This window comes from Physeter macrocephalus, chromosome 4 (genome assembly GCF_002837175.3).
Source record: "Physeter macrocephalus isolate SW-GA chromosome 4, ASM283717v5, whole genome shotgun sequence".
Lineage (NCBI taxonomy): Eukaryota > Metazoa > Chordata > Mammalia > Artiodactyla > Physeteridae > Physeter > Physeter macrocephalus.
In genome coordinates this window covers 84,879,813-84,895,077 of record NC_041217.1, presented here as the reverse complement: position 1 = coordinate 84,895,077, position 15,265 = coordinate 84,879,813, and the positions used below count along the sequence as shown (strand labels likewise).

The window sequence follows — 15,265 nt, the reverse complement described above, 5'->3', positions numbered from 1 at the left end:
ACAGACAAACTTATGATTATTCAGACAGATACCTGGCAAACATTTTCTCAAAGGTGAACAAAGTGAGTCTGTCAAATTCAAGGACGAAAAAACAGTATTTGCAGGCGGATTCTTAACCACTACGCCACCGGGGAAGTCCCTCACTCAAGCTTTAGGGCTCACTTTAAACAGTTCTTTCTTACAGACTTTCCCTGACCACACCTAAAAAGTGCCAGCAACTGCACTCAGGTAGTATTTTTCTACTAAATTAATATAACTCTAGTGGTTCGGTTTACTGAACAAATGAGACATTATGACATTCTGCAGAATTAACTCATTTGTATGAGTTAACTGTATGATTATAACCTATACCAAATGAAAGAAACAATAATCCAAAAATGTCATTTCTATCTGGCTTCAAATATTTTACTTTCCTAATTGCATAATTACTAGATACATATAGAGGAATAGTCTACAGTTTATGTATAATAGATTATCCATACATGAAAAACAGATTTTGATATCTTTGTAAATATATTGAGAAGAAAAACTATTTTTCCTAACTTTGCTCTCTTGGCAGAGATGGCTAATTGTCTCTGTTCTCTCCTTTATCAGTAATAAGATCCCCTTATCACCTGTGCATATATACACTGAGAAAATGATTACAATTTCTAGCCTCCCTTACAGCTAGTTCTGGCTATATGACAAAGGTCTGACCAGTAGAAAGTAAGTTGAAATAGTATGTGACGCTGCTCGGAAGTGTCCTTGGCTGCTGTGGGGTGGGGTGTGGGGAAAGCATCTTCTCCTGGCTTATTCTCCTTCCTGATGACTAGACTGTGGACATGATGGCTAAAGCCAGAGCAACTGTCTGGAACCACAAGGAAAAACTGCATTGGAGATGGTCACAAACAAAATAGAAGGAGTCTAGGTCTCTCTGATAATCATTGCCCTCCATATCAGCCATGGATTACCTATATTTAAAGGAAAGACAAACTGCTCCCTACTATTATGAGTTTTCTATCTGCCACAGCCAAACACAATCTTAACAATACAGCTCTGAACACACATTAAGTCAGTAGTAGTCACCTGACAAATTCTGTCTGCTGGTTTCACTTTCTCTGCTGCTGGAAGGAGAACCTGGCTCTGAAATGCTGCCTTCTGTTCCTCCCATCAGTGGTCGCAAATGGCTTACAGATACTTGCTCAATAAAAGATGTGCCGTGCTTATGGAAGTACCACCATTCAAAAATCTGTGACAAACAGAAAACATCTGTCACTTAAAATAGAATTAATCAGCAGATATATGACCTCAAATCATCCTCTCACGATGTTCCTGTTTAATTCAGCATTTGAAACGTGCCCTCCTTCCAAAAAATAAGCCAAACACAAGATTCCCTGATAACACATGCCAAGCCAAGGTAAAATGCCTTTTTACAACTTTGTAATGAAATTCAGACAAGCTTAGGCAACATTAGAAGAAATGCGTCTGTAAATAAAGCATTAAAAAAACAGTAAGAAGTGTTTAAGCTATAAATAATGTAACTTACATTACAATGTCATTTTAGTCTATCTGTAGCATAATTAAAAGAAAAACAATTTTGAAACAACTAGCATGGTGGATTAACCACTAGACTAGGGTTAGAATGCCCACATTTGACTCCCAATTCAGCCATATATTAGCTGTGTGTTTTGGCCAAGTTAACTTAACTTCTAACCTCTCAGAGCCTCAATGTGCTATCTAGTAAATATGGTTAACAAGAATTGTAAGTGCTTTTAAACAATAAAGTTCTACTCCAGTATTTGGTAGTATTATTAATGTAGGTTAAGAGTCAAGTTGATTCCCATATTGAACCATTTAAAAATCAGGATATTCATTTCTTTCTGTTTCCATGGTTTATCATTGTTATAAGAAGAGGAATCAAAAGCAGCTCTCTGTGTTGAATGAGCAGAATGTTTCATATTCGGATACTCCAGCCTTTTCAACTCCCTTTGCTGGCTTCTTTGGGTCTGAGCTTAAATGACATGTCCGAGGGAACTTTTCCTGATTCCACAGAACAGAAAGCTATGTTATGCACTCCCATTGGCTCTTTTATTCTCCTTTCAGAGTAATCTTTTTACCCATAATAATTAGTTAAACAACTGGCTTTGCTGCTATTCTTCAAGCTTCCAAGCATATTACCTCTTCAGGTAGAAATAACACAAGCAGCACAACTAGCTTTCTCATTTCAGGTGGTAAAAGAAATTATAAATAAACTTTGCTAATAAAAACTCATCAATATTTCAAGGGTAATGACACAGTTTAACCTTTAAAATATTACTTGAATTCTTAATTTTTATAAATTTAAAACATTGGTTTAAAAAAAGTAACAACAAATTTTAAACACTTTTACATATCACATATGTAAGTTATATATTATATATATATGTTTTCTCCCCTCCTTATAAATGAGGAAATTAGGACTCAGAATTCATGTGACTTGCCCAAAGTTATCAGATAGTAAATGGCAGAGTCAAGACTCAAAACTACATCTGCTGGTTCCAAGACCAAAGGTTTTTCTACTACATCAGCTGTTTTGTTTTTTGTTTTTTTTTTTGGCGGTGCGCGGGCCTCTCACTGTTGTGGTCTCTCCCGTTGCGGAGCACAGGCTCCTGACGCGCAGGCTCAGCGGCCATGGCTCACGGGCCTAGCCGCTCCGCGGCATGTGGGATTTTCCCGGACCAGGGCACGAATCCGTGTCCCCTGCACCGGCAGGCGGACTCTCAACCACTGAGCCACCAGGGAAGCCCCACATCAGCTGTTTAAAGATAGTTTATCTTCTTTATTTAGATTTTTATACGCTATGACAAAAAATGCTAAATTATGAGTAGGCTTTATAAATCAATAAATTTTGAGGCTTTTAATAACAGAGTTTTCACCCAGAATTCCTCAATATTTTTTTTTAAGTCAAGAGAAAAATTTCTTTCTCATCTGGTATTTCACTTCAACAAAATGGTCAAGTGTTCGTCCCTATTTAAAAAAACAAAACAAAACAAAAAACCACTCCAATATAAATGCTATTATTTTTACATTTCTACTATAGTTATAGAGCTCCACCTAGAGTTGAGAAAAAAATACAGAAAAATTTCATTGGCCATGCATGCCATAATACTTCCTAAGATTTTTATCTGTAGCAGTATTTTTCCTAAGTTTATACTATGAAACACTAGTTCCCAGGGATGTTAATAAAGATTATAAAATTTTTAAAAATCTTTTTAAAATAAAAATGACAGTTTGGTTAAATAAAGGGAAAGCTGAATTAAACAGATTTCTTTATTGTGGCACTGCTTAGAATAACGTGGCCAAAATTCATTAGTGTATGTCATGTTGTTGCAAGCTTTCACACACACTATCTCATTTAATCCTCAAAACTATGAAGTTGATACTTTTTTTTTTTTTTTTTGGCTACACCGGGTGGCTCACGGGATCTTAATTCCCTGACCAGGGATCCAACCCGGGCCTTGGCAGTGAAAGTGCAGAGTCCTTTGGGGACTTCCCTGGTGGCTCAGTGGTTGAGAATCCTCCTGCCAATGCAGGAGACACAGGTTCAAGCCCTGGTCCGGGAAGATCCCACACGCTGAGGAGCAATTGAGCCTGTGCGCCACAACTACTGAGCCTGCACTCTAGAGCCTACGAGCCACAACTACTGAAGCCTGCGTGCCCTAGAGCCCGTGCTCCACAACAAGAGAAACCACTGAAATGAGAAGCCTGTGCACCGCAAGGAAGAGTAGCCCCCACTCACAACTAGAGAAAACCCGCGCGCAGTAACGAAGACTCAATGCAGCCAAAAATTGAGTTGAGTCCTAAACCACTAGACCACCAAGGAACTTCCAAGTTAATACTATTATTATCTCCAGTGTACAGATGAGGAAATGGAGCTTTAGAAAAGTTAATTCACTTTCTTGAAGTCATACAAATAAAGTGATGGTTAGCCTGTCTCCCAAACTCTGCTCTTAAACACTCTAGAGAAGGTAACTGGCAGCCTATAAGCCTAATTCAAGACAGATAAATTTTTAGTCTGCCCGATGTTGCCAACATTAAAGTATTGGAAGATTTTATATAAAAACTTTATATCCAGGTTCTCTTGAAATCGTCTGAAAAAATTGGAAGACCTGGTAATACTGGTCTGCAAGTCTACATGGCAACAATTAGCTTTAGCCTTTTCTAGGAGCATGTACTGTCCAGATGACCCAGTCTTCAAAGTAAATAAAAATTTCAATTTTTACAATCTGCCAATTTTACTCATTTTTGTTACTAAGCCGAGCCTGCAAGCATTTAGATCACAACCCACCTCCCACTACACCCCCGCCAACATACAATAGTCTTTTATACGCAAATGAATACTATCAATCTCTAAAAGTGGAGAGGAAGTTGCAGTGTTTTTTAAAATGTTTTTTCATTTTGAGAATGTGAAAAATTTTGAGAATGCTGATCTATAAATATTTATAATTATTATAATAACTATTTAAAGAGATTTGATTTTTAGATAAACGCCAAAGCACGAAGGAAATGGAAACTACTTACAAATATTAGTCCTGATATCAAAGAAGATGTCCCTGTAAGTGCCACATAGAATTTGGGCGTCAATGAATTTAAAAATACTGTCACTGCCAAAAAGAATAAAAAAATCAAAGTTAAAAAAAAATAAGTACCCAAGTTACGAATATGCAGGTGTCTTTATGAGTGGAGGAACATAAGTAGTATTAATATCTAGTATGAGCTTCATTTGAGAAAGTTGTAATTTTTAAAAGGCTACTTTAAATTCTCATTGTATCATATGTTTAAAATGCCTTCACATATGTAAGGGCAGGATTTTACACTGCTGATTTGTTAAATAAGCAAATCAAAATGAGATCATTTAGCTTGCTGTTGAGAATAAAACCAGGAATATCATAATTTACACAAGAACTTTTGCAATTCCATAAGGATAATCTAAACAAACATACTGTTACAAAGGAGGATTAAAACTACTTCCTAATTATTTTGGTGAGATACAAACCAGTTTCAAATTAGAGGGAAGGAAACAGTGTGTGTATTTAGTATGTCAGCTACAGAGGTAAAATAACCCAAAAAGAATAGCAAACTAAGAGCTCCCTAAACCTGATTCACTGAAAACCTGGACCAGATTCTTCACTTCAAATAATTGTCTCATAAATACTTCGGGTTTTAGAAAGAAATAAAAATCTGTAAAGTCACTGATGCTCATCTAAATGGTGTATCTAGTTAATATGTAAAAAAAAAAAAAAGATAAACTCAATGAATAACATTTCACTCAGCATACAAACCATTAGTAGTCACTTCATTAACCTGTAACAGAAACACCAAATTAGCTTTTCAAACAGTCTAGGAAGGCCAATTTATCTAGCTTATTTTAGTGTGTTAGTTGCATCTGAATTTACATACTATGTTCTTAAAAAGTCCGAAACATTTCAGAACATTATCTCACAGTCTTTCATGTCATTTCACAGAATAGAAAAGGGGACATTTGCCTTCTCTTGTTACAGAAAAATAAAACACAGTACTGACAGTCATAATCATCCCATAACAGAAATACTTCCATTTTAATCTGAGGTTGCCAATTTGTAATGACATGGCAAGAGGCCCTGGCTCCCATCCACTCTGTCCTGGCTACAGCTAAAGAATAATATTTGCAGAATCCAAGGGAATTATCACCTCTTATACGTCTGTGTAACTTCAGCCCACACTACACAGCAAGCTCTCTACAAATGTTGAAAGAAAAAACTAAGGAAAGAACTCACTGCTCTTCGTGGCTCTCTCTTTACTTCCTGTACTGTTCTATTTTATTACTCAAGATAAAGCCTAAAACAGAGAACGGACAAAAATATCAAGAAAACTATTTCCTGACAAAACTATTTTAAAACATGAGAATGGCTGGCTAAGATCGTGTTGGTTTCTTTCAGATTTTTATTGTCTGGGTGTGGGTTCTCTCAGCTGAGTGGCGGGAGAATCAAAAGGTGTGTATAAATTCTAAATTCAAGTCTGAAAATGCTCTCATCTGCCCTACCACCTGAAGCTTACATTTTATCAGGTGGCTTCTCCTCGGGTGAACGAGGACAGAAGAGAGAGGGCGGACCTTAAGAGCTTTAGGGAGGAGCCGGTAGTTGCAGCTCTGGTTTGGCAATCAGCTGCGGAGTAGCGGCCCAAGAGAAAAAGAACTCACTCGCTCGCACAAACCGACTCATTCCGCGAAGCCCTCCAGTGATACTGAAAATCTCTGCCCTTTGGCCCTTGCCCCCGGCACCTCTCTTGCCCCCCAATCCCCCACGCCCGCCCGTCCCTCGAGAGCTCTGGGCCTCACCCGCTGCCAAATTCTCACACAGCCTCAGCGGGACCCTCAGAGCGTAAAGCAGCCCCAGCCCCGCCACGAACCACAGCGAGGCCCCAGTGCCCGCCAGCCCGGCCCTCAGCCGCTCCCTCCAGCCCAGCGGCGGGCTCAGGCCGGGAGCAGGGGCAGGAGGAGACACCGCAGCACTCGCTGCTTCACCTAAGCCGTCACCGTCCGCCATCTTGCCGCTCCCGGTGGCGCCGGGAGTTGGGAGGGGAGAAGGGCAGGAAACCGGGAGTCGGGAATCCTGGGATAGTGGCGGACCTGAAGTTGGCCTCTGTGAAGGCTGAGAGTCTCAGTGAACGGGGACCGATCAGATTTGGAAGGTGGAGGAGCGCCCCAGGACTGGGGCTACCTATTCCTTCCGAGGGAGGGAAGGGGAGGATAGCGGCACCTATTCTGGAGGAACTGGGCTAAGATGTGACCCCGGAGTGAAGTGTTTTAGCCTCCATACGCGTGAGGGTCACCTTCCACCCCAATCCTGGGGTTGAAAAAGCCACCGACCGTTCCAGAGTCGGAGCAGCACTTAGCCCTTTGGATTCGGCTGCCATGGAGAGCACTGGTACTGGGAAAATCTACAGGAGTAGCGACTGCAATTTGGTCGGCCGGAGCTCGGGCGCCAATACCAGCCGAAGCATGCTCCCAACGTCCCATAGATGAGTGGGGAAATTAATGTAACTCAGTGAGAAAAATATTAGATTTAAAATCATTTAAGTCACGCCGACTTACTGGGGCGTCAGTGCCCGGGCCCATCACCCACGCCCGTAACTGACATGGCGCCCTAGCGGTCGGCGTTTCCGGGCGGGTCCTTCAGACGGCCCTCGCTGTGATTCCATCATTCGGCCTCCTTCCCGGCCTGCCTCGCGCCAGGGCCGGGCTGGGCCAGAGCAGCCCAAGATGGCCGACTTCGAGGATCGGGTGTCGGATGAGGAGAAGGTAAGGGGTCCGCCTCTCTCTCTTACCTCTTCCCGGGATAGGGAACGGGGGCCCAACCCGGCTGCGGTGGGAACCCCGACAGTACCCCCAGAAGAAAGAAGCTTCTTGGCCTGTGTTGGCATACGCTCTCCGCAGTCGGGATGCTTCCTTCTTGAGGGGCTTTCCTCTGCCTCACGGTGGCCCCAGTTCCCCATTCCTCAATTCTCTTTTCCCCCCGGGTCTGACGCACAGCCCAGTGGCCTTCCTGTGAGAGAAGAGACTTTACCTATTGAATCGTGACTGTGGACTCTTTTTTGTATTTAAGAGAGGGGGCGATGATGTTGCGACGTATCAAGAAGCAGTTATTTTACCGCCTTAAGCTACTGGGGCTCACCCCATCCCCCCATCTTTAGCTATGATTGGGGCTAGCTTAGGGCGAGTCACTTCCTGGTCAGGGTGGCCTCTTAACTTCCCTTTTGCTCCTCCTTCCTCAGGAAGTGATTTTGCTGTCACTACTTCTCGACAGGGAGAGGTCTCTAAGGTGTTGGCCGCCTATCCACACACACCTCTTTTCCCACATGCTGTCGGCTGAACTAATTCGCAGTAATAAATGTGTAAGCCTCAGGAACATTTGCTTCAGGATTTGAACACCACTCTTATCTCTGTAGACACACCCTTGATTGTATATATACGGCGCCCGCTGTGACTCCATCCCTTCCATCTTACAATCTTTTAACGATAATTTTTGAAAAATAGTTTCCATTTCTTGTACAAGACTAGCCAATGATTTTTTCTTTTTAACTCCAGAAAGATTTTATGTAGCACATAAACTTCATGTTAACACATTCAAGTCTGGACAAAGCATCCTGCCTTCTTTGGTGCTCCAGTGTGGTATCTTTTTGATTATAGTTGAACTTGCACTGAGTAACTTGTACACTTTTTTCTTTAAAAGTGTCTTAAATACAAGAGAATATTTCACCTTAGGTGGAATAACTTTTTTCCTGACAACTGCACACCTTTCTTAACAGTTGTCAGGCTTCTCAGTAAATAAGTTAAAAATTTTAGAGTCCTTGGAAATTACAATTGTTTCATTACATAACTGGTAGTAGGACAAGAATTATGTCTTTTGTTTTCCACAGTGGTTTTTACAAAATGTACACCCTTGAATGCTCTGTAAATGTATCTGGGGTTTTCCTCTTTTAATAAAAGAGATTGGGATGGCAAAAGGGACTGTTTATGATCCAAGAGTCCTCTGTACAGAATAATTTGATATATCATACATATATCATACATATCACACAAAATGCCATGCCATTTTGAAACGCTGGAGAAAGTGCTAAATATTCACATGCCGTTGAACAACACTTCAGATTAGATTTTCTCTTACTTAGAAATTGATTCTTATAAATGTATAAGATTTAGGGGGGGAAAGGGCATTTACACTGTATGTGAACTTATGCTAGAGAGAAAACTATAATAAAATGTTTATTCTAAGGCAAACAGTTATGATTCACATGAAATTAAGTTACAGTGAAAATCATGGGATAACAAAACATTTGTTAGCCCAACTGATGGTCCTCTTACTTTAAGCAAAAATACTGTTACAGCAAAATTTCACTAAGAATTTAAGGTAATAAACTTTGAAGTTTACCAGTGTTGGGTTTTTGTTTTTGACACAGGGTTAGAATGCCTTTCTAATTAAACTTGGGGGGAAAATATGTATTTCAAAGTGTAAATTAAAATGTCTTTGGATATTGAGAGTATTCAAATTAGTAACATTAATAGTCTTGATTTTGTAATAGCAGATCTCTGACCAGTTTTCTCATATCTCCCAGCATACTTCTTTTGCTGTTTAATTTTAATAATGACAAAGCAAGCAAATCATAATTAGTAAGGTAAATCTGCTGCCAAAAAATGTTGATGAATTTTATATTCAGTGAACAGGTTTTAGATTACATTGTTTTCATTAGTGTAGATAATTAAGAATAGCTGATACAAAACATCTCATATAATAAATCCATATGGTTTGGGATTACTGAAATTTTGTTAGATTTTTATTCCCAGAGATGAACTGATCTGTATTTCTCTGTTGTGGATCAATAAGTAAAAAGAAAGGGCTTTGACTTGTAAGATTACTTAAATTCTCCTTCAGTTTTGTACCTACCTTGACCCCTTTTCCTCCAGGCTTCTGATGCCTTTTAACTGAATTCAAGAATTGAAAAAGTATTTTTCCAAAAAGACTTGTTGATATGAATATCTTAGCATTCATAAACAATAAGTTACCCTTAAGCGAGATTCTTGTTGTACAAAACTTTTATAACCAAGGCACTATTACAAACAAGATATTTTCAGGCTTAGTTTGTATATTGACTCTTCCTCGAAGGAACCATGAAGTTTTCATTTTTTTCTTATATTAACTAAGACCTCAACTGCATTTGATTTGATTTTTTTTAACACATGTGTGTCATGCCAAATATATTTTAATACTGCTTTTTATCTTTGTTACATTTTCTGAAAGCAGTGAACCCAGAGGTGAATTTGGTGGTGATGGTCTCTGATTTCCTTGCAAGTGTTTCTATAAAAGCTAGTAAGATCAACCATTCTCATAACTACTGAAGTTTTTATCACTTTATAAAGAGGAAGTTGGGTTTTTTAACTTCTGCATTGTTACCTGAAATGGTCATGATGAGCTGCCTAAATAAAACAGGAAGTTGAAAGTATTATAACTTGCAGAAATAAATACTTTTAGTTTTATCCTCAAGTTCAGTTTCTGAGAATGAGCTCTACTCCTCTAGTTACTTAGACTCTTCAATTACTTGGTTCCAAAATGAAAAGATGCCATAATTAGGAAACTTGAGGTATGAGATGAACTACGTGTTTGGATTCTTTGCACTGACTGTTTCCTTTATTTCATGATTCAGCATTTTTAAAACATAAATGCAGACAGAATTTTAGGGCTGAAAAAAGTGCTACTAGCACATTTTTTTCCCTTCAGCCTAACTAGTAGAATATTTGTGTACAACTTCAAAAGTACCATAACTGAAAAATGGATCCCTTTGCTTTTAGTTTACACAATACTATCTTTAAGGCACTTTTTGAGAAATGGGTTTATCAAAATTATTTAGGAGAGATGTGGAAAATGTAAATAGATACTGAAATTTGAGGGCTCTGTTAGAGCTCATGAAAGATATTTATACTTTTAAAGTGGATTTCCTTGATTATGTGTTACCCCCTTAATTTAGTAGGTGAGTTATTACCCTTATAGGGCGAAATAAACCCTAAAGCTTAATTGCCATGGCTATTTTGTAATAAGTCGTTGACTAGAATTAATACTACCATTTTTAAATCTTCTCTTCTGTTAGCTTTGCTGAGTAGTATTCATATAATCTGTTAAAAAATCCTTGGACAGGAGCATAAATCCTAAGCAGGTACAAACTCAGATGCCAATCTTTGGTGAGGAGCATAGGTTCATTATAATTTCTTCTAGAACATCTAGCTATTTTATTAGGACCAGCCTTAATGCTAAGCAAAGCAGTGTAATTTGTCAAAAAATTCAGACCCCAGGTTGGTCTAATTCAGAAGCCATGCTTTTTTCACTATACTGTTTTTAACATGTATCTGTGAATGAAGAAATCAGAATAGAGTCATCCATTTAATGAATTATAAATGAGGTATTACAGATTTGGGTAGTGGGAAGGAATGATTCTGAGCCTCAGGAGATTTGGCCTATCCTTGCTGTGCTTTTGGTCACCAGTGTGATTTTTGAAAAATCACATACCTCTGTGGGCCTCAAAAGTTTTCTTCTAAAATAGGTAAGGGAAATTGGATCAGACTGACTGAACAAAGTTTAATAAACTTTTTCAAACTCTAATTAAAAAAAAAAAAACAACTCTAAGAAACTGAAACATTAAAATGTTCCAGGAGTTTCTGTCATTGTTTACTTTGGCACATTTGCCCCATAACGAACCTGTGAAATTCTTGGTTACTGCAACCAAGTCTTTTTATCTAGTGCCTAGCATACTACCAGGTACATAGTGTAGGCACAAGCTGTTGGTATGAAAGAGACCAATCAATCACAGGTTCATTCATTCTTATATTTCCCCAGCTCATGCTCCCTCATTCTCCCTCCGCAATTATTTCTGGTAATCTGTAGGTATTTCTTGTGTTCAAGAATGTGTCCACACTCTGGGTGCCTCTTCCAGCATTCATTGTGCCTGAGCACCTACTGCCGTTACTGGTGCTCTGTCATGGCACTGCTAAGAACATTTGATCCCCTGGGAGCATTTTCCTAGTAAATTCCATAAAGTTCCAAAGCCTTATTGCATATCAAAATCAGTATGTATACTGTTGTCCCTAGGTATCTGTGGGGTCGTGGTTCCAGGACCTCCCCCCATACCAAAATCCGTGGATGCTCAAGTCCCTTATATAAAACGTTGTAGTACAGTCAGCCCTCTGTTTCGGCATCCATGGATACAGAGGGCCGACTGTGTATACTTTGAGCCTTGAAAAACCCCTAATAAAAGTATTTCCTTCATCTTCTGTAAGTTCTCTCCTTTAGAGCTCAGAAAAACACACACTGTAGGATCAGGTGTCATTGTTCTTTTCTGTCTCCAGTGCACAAACTCCTTCATCTTTTTGAAAAAAATAAAAAAGTTAAAGTCCTTATATGGATCAGCTCCTGAAAATAAAAACCCTGGATAGGGGAAACTAGTCATGATAATTTTTGATAGACAGTTTGACTACTTACGGATTTCTGAACTAGGTGATAATTTTAATATGGACTTACTATTATTTTCCCTTCTCCCTTTATTAGAACCTCCTGCCAACCTCTGCATTTCTGCTCATCCCACCATTATTCTCTTTTAGTCACATAGGGTCGGAACACTGCCGTCATCTTTTTCATCCTTAACCTCTCCTCTCATGTTCAATTACTATTTCAGTCCTGTAAATTCTTCTTCCTATCATTAGGTTCTCTTCCTCCATTTCCATTAGTCTTTTTAAAAAAATTATTTTGAGTATATAGGAACTATAATCACATGATTAAAATGGTAGGAAAGGACATGAGTTAAAAAGTCGCCTCCCACCCATTTTCCAGCTACCCAGTTCCCTTGAGCGGCAGCCAATATTACCAGTTTCTTTTCTATTTTATTTTATGTATTTATTTCTATTTTATTATTTTCAAAGAGGTAAGTATACTTTTCAATGAACAATATGTCTAACCTGGCCACATTCCTTTTACCATTTTCTTCATACAGGACCTTTTCTTATGCTTGGATTATTTTTAACAACATTCTTAATTGTTCTCTTTGCCTCCAGCCTCGCCTTTTCTTTCTATATTTTCACTGATTTACCATCTTCATACTACTAAATTTTGAGCAGCATGTAAAATTTATCTTTGCTGTAACTGCACATGCATATTGTTAGGGCAGTGTCTCTGGAGATGGAATGTTCAGTTGAGTGGATCATTTGAAGTGTAGGTTGTGATATATATAATGTATAAACAGGAAGACAGCATGATACCAGGCTGCACTAAAGAAAGGTGGTGGGTTTATCGGAACATGAGAGAACTTTGCCTTGTGAATTCTTTGTTCTGCATCTAGGTTACATTTAAGTGCTTATAATGTGCTAGATACTTTATGCATTAGAATGTATTCATCTCAAAATATCCCCATAGGCTGCTTACCCCATTTTAAGTTGAGTAAACTGAGGCACATTTCAGGTTAAAAAAAATATAACCAAGTGTCCAGAACTAGTAATAGTAGAGCAGATGCAATCTGCTGGTAATCATTTCCAGACCTGTGCCTTTACCCACTTTGATTCCCTTGAGTAGATAGTAGGTAGTGAATTGAGATAGCAAACAATTCTACTGAAATAATGACATAATCCTAAACTGCAGTCAAGTTTAATGGTATAGTGATGTGGATGCTTGTATAGACACTGAAATATTGATATTTTCTGGTCATGACTGCATTATAATTACTACCAAATTTGGGGAATGCCCTGGTGGTCCAGTGATTAGGACTATGCACTTTCACTGCCATGGGCCGGGGTTCAATCCCTGGTCCGGGAACTAAGATCCCGCAGCGAGGGGAAAAAAAAAATTACTACCAAATTTGCATAGTGCTCTTTTGAGCTTCTACAAATATGCCACTAAGAATTCTAGTATTTAAAATGTGTTATAAACTCAAGGTATTGAGAAACATGACTTCAGAAGTTTAAAGATCTTGAAAGTCCTCATGACAAGGTCAGGAGCACTGTTTGTCTTCGTAAGAACCTCAGAACATTATTGCCTACGGCAGAATTGCTTATGTGTTTCTTTCAAAAGCAAGATTTCTGGGTTCTTTCCTAGACCAGCTGAATCAGAATTTGGGGGGACCAGTGTTCAGGAATCTATTTTTAATAAGCTTCCCAATAATTATTGTGCAACTCGAGAACCACCATTCATATCGTAATCCTCTGCCTGTTAAGTTCAGAAGCTTGATTCATCAGGATAGTAAGGGACAAACTCATATTAGCTAGGCTGATGAAACTAGTGTATAAAAGGAGGATAGCAACTAATTTAATAAATACAGGAGGGATTAGATTCCATTTTTCAAGTAGATCAGATACATAGGAAATCAAATTATGATTTTCTCAGTTTAAGCATGGAGTCAGAACCAGAGATGTTAACTATACAGTCTAACATTTTAATGGTGTTTTCCTCCATAGTAGGGTTATAAATCCAACACCAAGACCAAGTCAGATCTTTGCGTAGTGCACCTTCTAACTTTTAACAGCAGTGGACTTTCTTTCTCTAGACAAATTTTACAAGGCTGGAAGGAAGTCATTATATATCAAAAATTTGCATATTGCAGTTTCTCCTACAGTCTTTACCCTCTTAGTTAATGGTACCTTCATTCTTTAGTTGCTCAGGCCAAAAAGTTTAGTGTCATCTTTGATTCCTGCTTCTCTCACAATACACATACTGTCCATTAGCAAATCCTATAGGCTATGCCTTCAAAACATACCTAGAACTTGGCTGTTTCTCACCATACCCCTATTTCAACCACTCTGGAAGAAGCCACCATGATTTCCCATGTAGATTATTGTGCTGGCCTTCTCTCTGGTCTCCCTGCTTCTGCTTTTGTCTCTCCATAGGCAGTCTGTCCTCAATGAAGCACCCAGAGTGATCTGGTTTAAATATGTAAGTCAGAATATGTCACTCCTCTGCTCAGAATCCTCCAGTGGCTTCCCATCTTTTTCAGAATAAAAGTTTTTACTCTGACTACAAGTCCCTGCATGATCTGGGATTTTACCTCTTTACCACTTATGTCTCTGACCTTATCTCCTACCTATTCTCCCCTGGTCCTCTCTAGCCACACATCCTCACTTAATGGGTCTTTGCATTTGATCTGTTCTTTGGAGTTCTCTTCCTTCTATATCCCTCACTTCCTTCAGATATTTAATCAGAAATTACCTTCTCAGTGAAGCCCTCTGTGATCATCCTGTACAGTTCCAATCTACCATTTTATATCCTCTTTCCCTGCTTTATTATTACTCCTTAGCATTTATCACTAGCTAGCATACCATGTAGTTTAGTTGTTTAATCTCATCTATTGTTGGGCTTCCCTGGTGGCACAGTTGTTAAGAATCCACCTGCCAATGCAAGGGACACAGGTTCGAGCCCTGGTCCGGGAAGATCCCACATGCCGCGGAGCAACTAAGCCCGTACATCACAGCTACTGAGCCTGCTCTCTAGAACCTGCGAGCCACAACTACTGAAGCCTGCGCGCCTAGAGCCCGTGCTCTGCAACACGAGAAGCCACCGCAATGAGAAGCCCGTGCATCCCAATGAAGGGTAGCCCCCGCTTGCCACAACTAGAGAAAGCCCGTGCGCAGCAACAAAGACCCAATGCAGCCAAAAATAAATGATCATAAATAAAATAAATATTTAAAAAATCTTATCTATTGTCTCTCTACCCACTATAATGTAAGCTCTGTAAGGACCAT

At 39.2% G+C, this 15,265-nt stretch overlaps 2 protein-coding genes across 16 annotated transcripts in view; one reads left to right on the top strand and one right to left on the bottom strand.

Moving 5' to 3' along the window:
- Positions 1–8,346, bottom strand: part of ST7L (suppression of tumorigenicity 7 like) — a 94,102-nt gene extending 85,756 nt beyond the window's left edge. For 6 of the 15 annotated variants that reach the window (XR_003679538.2, XM_028488992.2, XM_055084379.1 and 3 more), the window contains exons 1-3: positions 6,335–6,542; positions 4,540–4,622; positions 1,066–1,228 (exon numbers count right to left, since the gene is read on the bottom strand). Coding sequence is in view for 14 of the 15 variants with exons in the window: in XM_028488992.2 (XP_028344793.1) it covers positions 1,066–1,228; positions 4,540–4,622; positions 6,335–6,542 (454 nt within the window). In the remaining variant the exon portion in view is untranslated. Of the gene's footprint in view, positions 1–1,065; positions 1,229–4,539; positions 4,623–5,774; positions 5,836–6,334; positions 6,608–7,090; positions 7,178–7,323 lie in introns of those variants that run through there. The other 9 variants (XM_028488995.2, XM_028488994.2, XM_007114249.3 and 6 more) reach the window with 9 other exon arrangements.
- Positions 7,190–15,265, top strand: part of CAPZA1 (capping actin protein of muscle Z-line subunit alpha 1) — a 49,583-nt gene continuing 41,507 nt past the window's right edge. The window contains exon 1 of the mRNA XM_007114251.3: positions 7,190–7,297. Within this exon, the coding sequence (XP_007114313.1) occupies positions 7,259–7,297 (39 nt within the window). The 5' untranslated portion in view covers positions 7,190–7,258. The remainder of the gene's footprint in view (positions 7,298–15,265) is intronic.